Below are 8,908 nucleotides of genomic sequence, written 5' to 3' on the forward strand. Positions count from 1 at the left end.
TTAGATATAATCATTTAAAGTTTCAAATTTTTGAATTAATATACAGGTATAATACACAAGGGATTACAAATATAGGTAGCTAATTGGTTTTTTATAGCATTTAAAATGTTGTTTTATCAGTTGTGCAAAAGAGTAGTGGTATTTGACGAGGTTGTAAGACACAAAATTAAATGCGGGTGGTTGAAGTGGAGTGATGCTTCTGGCGTCTTATGCGATAAAAAAATTCCACTGAGGCTGAAAGGTAAATTCTACAAGACTGTAATAAGGCCAGCTATAATGTGTGGTTCAGAGTATTGGGCGGTTGATAAGAAAGTAGAGTAAAAAATGAATGTAGCAGAGATGAGAATGCTTAGATGGATGAATGAAGTGACTAGAAAAGATAGAATAAGGAATGAGCATATAAGAGGAAGTATAGCTGTAGCATTCATCGTGGATAAGATGAAAGAAAATAGACTTAGATGGTTTGGTCATATTATGAGGAGAGAAGAATCGGAAGCTGTGAGAACAATTATAGAAATTAATGTTGAAGGAAGAAGAGGTAGAGGAGAATCAAAAAAGAGATCGAGGGATGCTATTGAATGCGATTTGAGGACAGCTGATGTGAGCGTCGATGATGTGGAAGATCGTGTCAAGTGGAAGTTTAGGATAAGGGTGGCCGACCCAAGTAGCTATGATTAAGGCGAGGAAGAAGAAGAAGAAGAAGACCAGTTTCAGTGTGAGACACTATATTTTTTTAAGTATGTGGAATTTTATGTATATTAAAAAGTAAACTTTTTTTATAAATGAGCGCCTAAAGAATCTACTTTTTTATTAACAACATTAGAACGTCGAGATTTTGCTACATTCTTCAATGAAACTGGTTCTATCCCCAAAGTACTACAGGGTGTATTCACAATATTAAGATCATTTTCTAAACTACTATAAAATCAATTACTGCAACTACTCATATTTAAATTAACAGTACTTTATGTAATATTTTAAAACAGGCCTTGCTTTGGAATCATTATAAAATTTAGTCATTGTAAAATATGACACGGCCACGGCGTTGTCACACGTTGACACCCCGCGGTCGTATCAGCACCTTCTCAGCCACCACTTCACTGTAAACCGGACCGTTACACACACGCGTTATCGTCGTGGTGTAAAGTCCAACAAATGCCTAGCGTCGAATACCCCGCCGCAATAATACGTGCAGACAGTCATCTTCGTGACACCGATACCGTCGATTGTTTTCTGTTTTGACCGTCCGTGAACGCCACCGGATCACCACTGCAGTTCTTTCGAGAAGTTTTATCATTCACCGACGAGAACCATTTTTAAACTCTATCACCCAACAATTAGTGATATTCAGTGTTATAACCTTTCGTTGGCTATTCTTGTTCTTTTTAAATAAAACGTGCATAATAGAATCGTGCTTTCTTCTTTTTCTTTTTCTTTTTCTATTGTGTGTGTTTACGACGGCAGTCGCAACAAATAATATTTTAAAATATTATTGTAAAATATTAATATTCAAAAACCATAATAATTTTTAATTATTCTAATAGAACACTCAATATTTTATTATTAAATAAATGATTTTGGGAAAATAAAAAAATAATTGAATTACACAATGTTTTATGTATACAAGGATAATTTTTTTCAAATATTTTATCAATAAAAAATATATTACTTAAATAACTAAAAAAAAGAAAAATTTACAAAATTTAAATATAATTTTTTTTTATTGGTTATTAATAAAAAAAAAGTTTTATTTGGAATAAATACTCTTAAAATCCTACTAACTTATGATTCTATTCAATGGCAAGGAATTACCTCATAGTATTGTAATTATCTAAAAGTGATTATACTTATTGTAAAATGTTAGCCCAAATTTTTGTATGGGGTATCTAATTNATTATACCTATTGTAAAATATTAGCCCAAATTTTTGTATGGGGTATCTAATTAAAGAGCTCCACCGTCATTTTCTCGGTAACTCACCTAGCCTATCTGGGCTTGATACTTAGTATCATTGCTCATAACTTAGGGTGGTTACTTTATTTGTTTAAGTGGCAATATACATACATAATTAGCTAATAAAATAGATAATGATCTAATTAAGAAAATTACGGGTCGATAATAATCATTGAACCAGTGTTATGGAAGTTATGAACATGTTATAGTGTGGACTAGAAGTGAGACGCAGGTGTTATTATTTTTATCACTAATCAGTAATCAGCCGTACTCTTTCTCTCACCATAATAAAAATTGTTCATAACTTATAAAATACTAGTTCAAAATTTGTTATTGTTTGATATTTATAAAATTTTATGATTAATATATTGAAAAACCTGTACCTAAAAGAAAAAAAAATATGATNGATATATTGAAAAACTTGTACCTAAAAGAAAAAAAAATATGATTTTTTATATTTCATTTAATTAAATGTTTTATAATAAATTTATCACTTTTTATCAATGAAAAAAATAACAAAATTTTCTATTAAACTATTTTAACAAAATTTTGGAACAAATTACTATTACAGTGGTAACATTGTTGTTTTTATATTGTTCTAGGATTTGTGTTGTATTTTATTTTTGTTATTATTAATGTAAAAGTATAAGTAACGCACATTTTTTGAATACTAATAATAATATTGTTAATAATTATGAATTCTGTTTTTTTATTAAATATTTAAAACATGCATTTAAATTAAATTAACACAATTATTGTATGTGTTAATGGAACTATGAGAAAAATTTAGCACAAGAAAATTAATTTAAAGATACTTATTAAATGGTTCCATACCCTTAGGATATTCAATTAGTTCGACTGAATCATCTTTCAATTCACAATTGACATCTAATTTTAAAATAAAAATTAATTATTAAAAAAAGAGTTGTGATATCATGTTCTATATTGAATGAATAAAACAATAGCACATTATTTTATAACCGTAGTGACATAGTTCAAAAAAAAAAAATGTCGATTTTTTACGGATAATGCGAAATTTAAACTTTTAAACATTTTGATTTCGCGAGGGGGGTAAACAATAACTTTATTTATAACTAATAAAAAAAATTATCTACAGAACTAATTATTTTTCTATATAACATGTTCATAACTTCCATAACACTGGTTCAATGATTATTATCGACCCGTAATTTTCTTAATTAGATCATTATCTATTTTATTAGCTAATTATGTATGTATATTGCCACTTAAACAAATAAAGTAGCCACCCTAAGTTATGAGCAATGATACTAAGTATCAAGCCCAGATAGGCTAGGTGAGTTACCGAGAAAATGACGGTGGAGCTCTTTAATTAGATACCCCATACAAAAATTTGGGCTAATATTTTACAATAGGTATAATAATTATCAATTATAGACATATTATAAAATATCATTGTAATTATTCTTTATTTTATGTTTTGTGTACTGCCTAGCTAATAAACTACAATAAAAAATAAAACAAAACATTTAACCGTGCTATTTTGTATTTTATAAGAGTAAAGAATATAATATGTTATATATTATATAATGATTAAAAAGTAAGGAAAATTGTATTTATTCTATTTTTTTATAACAAATCTCCTACCTTCTTAAATATTATAGATTTTCTTTATACTTATTTTATTTTCTACAACCAGTTCATATAATTAAAGCGTTTTATAACTATAATGTATTCAATATAAATTTTAATTATTTTGAACTTCGTATATATCGCTAAAAAAATATTGTAGTTTTCCATACATTATGAACAAAGTATTATGGATGATTATATTGTTTCCTAATTCTAATAACATATTATAAAAGAATAAAAGTATTTTAATAGATCATAAAATCATTACTTTTTTGTCTAATGTCTTCCTGTTTCTCTACATTATTGGTATGTAGAATCGAAGGATATTTTGTAATATCTAAACATATTAAAATGGTTTTTAGGTCAATTTAAAACTTATTTAGATTAAAATATAATGGTACTGTAAAGTTTTGGAAACTTTAAAATTTTGCTGAGTTGCGGGGTCACAGAACAGTATGAACTTGGGATAGTTAAGTCAAGTGTAGATGATATCTAGCAGTAACGCTCATTTTTTGAATATACTAATAATAATTAATTGTGTTTTTTTATTAAATATTGAAAACTTGCATTTAAATTAAATTTACACAATTATTGTATATGGTAATGGTAATAAGAAAATTAATTTAAATGTATTTATTAAATGGTTCCATACCCTCAGGATATTCAATTAGTAAGACTGAATCATCTCTAAAGTCACAATTGACATCTAATTTTAAACAAAAATAAATTATTAAAAAAAAGAGTGGTGATATCATGTTTCGTATTCATTGAATAAAACAATAGTACATAATTTTATAACCTTAGTGACAATGTTAAAAAAAAATTTCTATTTTGTACGGATAATGCGAAGTTTTCGCGAGGGTGGTAAACGATAACAATAACTATGAGAAAAAAATGAATAAAAAAACCTTTTTCCTTATTATAGTTCTAATTTATACTTATTTTATTGTCTACAACCAGTTCATAGAATTAAAGAATTTATAATTATGTATAGAATAATAATTATTCTATTATTTTAAAACTATTTTAACTTTCGTTCAAATCGCTGAGTACATTTTGTGGTTTTCCATAAAATATGAACAACGTATTATGAATGAGTATATTGATTCTTAATTCTAATAGCTCAAAAAAATAAAAGTATTATAGTGTATTGCAAAATTATTACTTTCTTGTTGAATGCCTTCTTTTTTCTCTACAACATTCGTATGTAGTAAAGAAGGATATTTTGTAAGATCTAGACATATTAAAATGGTTGTTAGATCAATTTAAATTTATTTAGATTAAAAAATAGTGTAGTATCAAGTATTAGGGGAACTTTACCATGTTGCTGAATTTCTTCTTGCGCATTTACTTCATTGATGTTTTGTATAAAATTTATTGTACAATTTTGTGCGATACCTAAATATGTTAAAAACAAAATAATTTCTAATAAATGTAATATTGCATAAATATTTGTACTTTGCTTGAAATCGGTAAGACGTAGACTAGGTAAAATAGTCTGACTTGTGTAATAATGTTGTTGATTCTCTTCTTGCGCATTTACTTCATTGGTATTTCGTATCAAATTTATATCAGAATTTTGTGCGATATCTAAATATATTAACAACAAATTATTTCAAATAAATGTAACATTGCATAAATAGTTATACCTTGCTTGACATTGGTAGGTGGTAGAGCAGGTAAAAAAGTCTGATTTGTGTTCCAGTCATATTTAAATCCAAGTTCAATATACTTTTTCATGATTGTCGTTAGGATTAAATTTCTAATTTTATCACTAAGAAAAATGAAAAATTCATGGTATTTTCCTTGATATTTTAAGTTATTAAATTCCATATTCCATGTATTGCATAATGAATTAAAATCTAAATATTTTAGTTGACAATATAACTTATCTTCATCAAGTTTAAGAAGCCATGCGTATGATATTTTCGCAATAGTATCTAATACATCTCTAATTGAATTCGAACTGATTCTTAACGTAGTCAATAAAGTTTCATTTTGCTGTATATTTGTTAGTATACCACTTAAAATAAAACGGGTTCTTTTGAGGGTGTTCAAGGGATTATTATGATATTTATCTATTGCATATAACGCTCCTTTCATATATTTTGCCATGGGAACCATTTTAATCATTTTTGTTAAAAGTATTACTATACAATTGTGCACACTATCGTCGCCAGAAATTAATAGACCAGAACATTGTTCTTGTAATTTAATTAATGATAAAAATATTAATCTTAAATCATGATAGTAAGAACATCCAAGGAATATCGTTGCTTTCCGTATGCAATTATCGCAATTATACATTTTTACAGGTTCAATAAATAAATCTTTCAGTTCATATTGTTTGCCACAATACTTAATTAATTTGACATCATTTATATTACTCCATCCTGGTTGACGTAGAAAATTATTAATGATGATTGCATTTTCTTTTTTACTATGATTTCCTTCAGTATGTAAAAAAGCGAAAAAAATACATAAATACACTTGAATATTAAGTATTATTACCATTTTGTTTTATGAAAAGTTTCTAATCTATTTTAGCTTCGATGCGAATCTGAGAAGTTAATTTTACCATAATATGTTGTAATATTATATTATTACTTATAATATTAAATTATTATATTATCTTATCTTTTGTACATGTATGTCATATATTGTGAATTCACAAGATCACCAAAACAGAATTCCCTCATTTAAAACTTAAAATATCAATAAATCAGGCAATTAAATTTGATTATCATACAGATTCAAATTAACGCCTATGTGCGGGTTTTTAATTAACTCCAGCCAATCACATTTAACTATTAATTAAGATCTACAGTTTCTAAGATCACACTAGGGATCGCTACAGGACCCTCGTCTACTATAAAAACCCATTTTTTCCTATTAAAATCAGTTCTTTCGGCGATTTTAAAATACACAAAATCTGCGACACTCTATTCAAGATTCTTACTCTCTGGGACTTAGTCTATTTTTTAATTTATTTGGACTTAGAATATTTTTCTTTAAAACTAAATGACACTTAGAGATTTTAAAGTGAATTTTGTTTTGGTGANGGACTAAATGACACTTGGAGATTTTAAAGTGAATTTTGTTTTGGTGAATCTTTTGGTTTGATTTAATTTGTTCATTAAATAATAATATTTTATTTTTATTTTACCATGGAAATAAATGTCAATTAATATTTTAAAATAAAACATTTTTTTTTATATATATAATAAAACCGAATCAACTCTAATTTTCTCAGTTAATGATAAATATTTATTATATGACTAAGTGTATTGCAACTCTATACTTATTGGGTAGCTAATCTTTTGTGGTTTAATGTCTTTGTTCTAACGAACATCGCGCCGGCAGACAGAGTAAAGGTTGCAATTAAAGATTTTTAAAGTTAGGTGTGTTAGGTTAGAATATATTTGTAAGCCTATGTGTATTGGGTAGCTAATCTTCTGTGGTTTAATGTCTTTGTTTTAACGAACATCGCGCCGGCAGACAGCACAGAGAAACTTACAAATATATGTTTTTAGTGTTTAATTTTTGTCTTGGTGATTATTGTGCCGCATCCTTTCAAGGTGCTTTATTTTAGCACCGGGACACATTGGGCCACCACAATTCCGCCTTGACAAATCTTTTACATAGATATAAATATTTCTGAATCTTGTTTTGGCCAGGCCAGAGGAAAATTTAAGAAATATTGGTGTCGATCTCTCAATAAAATATAATCTCTCAAACAACATACTCATTCTACAAAGTTAACTAAAGATACATTATTTGATTATAATTATAAAAATATAGACTGTATAGAATCTCTTGCATATAATAATACAGTCATAGATTTTGTGTAACGGTTTCGTATTATTTATAATTAAACGCTTTATTCTCAAACGGTCATATTTACTGTCGAACTCAAAGTGTACAACGTGTGAAATACAGTGTAAACTCATAATCAACATTGGATTGTCTAAAATAAGCATTACACTACGTGGGATACAAGGTAAGTACAAATTTAAATTCCCGCTTTCAAATTATAAATACTCTATTGCGTAATAAACCATTAAGATAGGTAATAAAGTTTGGTAGGATAATTGACTTCATTTATTCAATATTTTCAACCCCGAGATCAGTTTATTATTTTTGTCACAACGTTTGTGTACATTTTTATTTATTTGATCATTATCCTCATGTATTTAAACTCCGTTTATTCACCCCTCTGAATTCTTCTTTATTCATATTATTATATTCTTTGCACCCTTACATATCTTGCCACATTTAAACATGTGTTATTCCGCTATCTACCATCTTATCTCATAAACCTACCTACCATCTTATAATATTTTATTATAGCTACTTTTCGTAATTTTCTTTTTCTATTTATTTCTTTTTGGTTTATTACAATGTTTATTTATTATTTTTTATATTTTTGTGTGCCTCACTGGACCGATTATTTTAATTGATACGTCAAAAGATCACAAATCATATATAGTTGAAGACATTACCCTTAATAATTAAAAATTCTTTTTCGTTCTTCGTAAATGATGAAAATCCCCCAAAAATTACGATTTTTAAAATCATTGAAATTCAACATTTTTTTTCTCTAAAAATTACCTTAACTTATTGAAAAATTAATGAATCTTAAGAATTCTTTTTTATAATGACACCTTAAATATTTCCTTTTCATTTGATATAAATTTTTTGAAAATATGACCCTTTGATTGGCACAGGAGGAATTCAAATTAGTAACATTTGCACATTAAACTTTTTTAACTTATGTTTTGAAAATGTTCGGAAAATACTCCGAGCTTCAGGCATATGTTTAAATATAACTTATGATATGCACTATAAGAAAAAAAAAATTCCCGTCCACTTATCTTTTATGTGCAAATGGTTGCAGTAATAAAAAAATATGCAATTTTGGTGTTAACATTTTTAACTTTAAATAACTTTAACTTTTCGAAAAATGTATGGATTAATACAAATAGTTGTTTCTAAATAAATTGTATATAAACCTTTCATCTGACATACTTTTTTTTTTAATCGAACCATTTTCCTTTATACAGGGGAGGTTTTAATTTTTAAAAATACGAGTAAAGTGTAGAAATTTTTCAACTTAACTTTTGTAAATGTTCTGGAAATACTCCAAGTTTTAAATAATATGTCAAGTTTATAATAAATTCTAAAATTAAAAAAAAAAAAAATTTCTCTACACCTTTTTCTCAAAAGGGAAATGACCGTCGAATTGAACGAAAAATGTTATTTTTATGTAAAAATCACTGTTAATGTGTTAATATTTTCATACTTAACCGTGCTATAACAAAATTAAAAATTAATAAAGCAAAATA

At 26.7% G+C, this 8,908-nt stretch overlaps 1 protein-coding gene across 5 annotated transcripts in view; it reads right to left on the minus strand.

Moving 5' to 3' along the window:
- Positions 1 to 2,535: 2,535 nt before the first annotated feature.
- LOC126895334 (uncharacterized) overlaps positions 2,536 to 8,908 on the minus strand; it is a 17,572-nt gene continuing 11,199 nt past the window's right edge. Inside the window, exons 3-9 of one of the 5 annotated variants that reach the window (XM_050667090.1) lie at positions 5,213 to 6,013; positions 5,022 to 5,153; positions 4,884 to 4,961; positions 4,729 to 4,797; positions 4,216 to 4,269; positions 3,832 to 3,900; positions 2,536 to 2,840 (exon numbers count right to left, since the gene is read on the minus strand). In XM_050667090.1, coding sequence (XP_050523047.1) covers positions 2,758 to 2,840; positions 3,832 to 3,900; positions 4,216 to 4,269; positions 4,729 to 4,797; positions 4,884 to 4,961; positions 5,022 to 5,153; positions 5,213 to 6,013 — 1,286 coding nt within the window. In that variant the 3' untranslated portion in view covers positions 2,536 to 2,757. The remainder of the gene's footprint in view (positions 2,841 to 3,831; positions 3,901 to 4,215; positions 4,270 to 4,728; positions 4,798 to 4,883; positions 4,962 to 5,021; positions 5,154 to 5,212; positions 6,014 to 8,908) is intronic. The other 4 variants (XM_050667088.1, XM_050667091.1, XM_050667089.1 and 1 more) reach the window with 4 other exon arrangements.

This window comes from Daktulosphaira vitifoliae, unplaced genomic scaffold, assembly GCF_025091365.1.
Source record: "Daktulosphaira vitifoliae isolate Bord-2020 unplaced genomic scaffold, ASM2509136v1 Scaffold_1, whole genome shotgun sequence".
NCBI lineage: Eukaryota > Metazoa > Arthropoda > Insecta > Hemiptera > Phylloxeridae > Daktulosphaira > Daktulosphaira vitifoliae.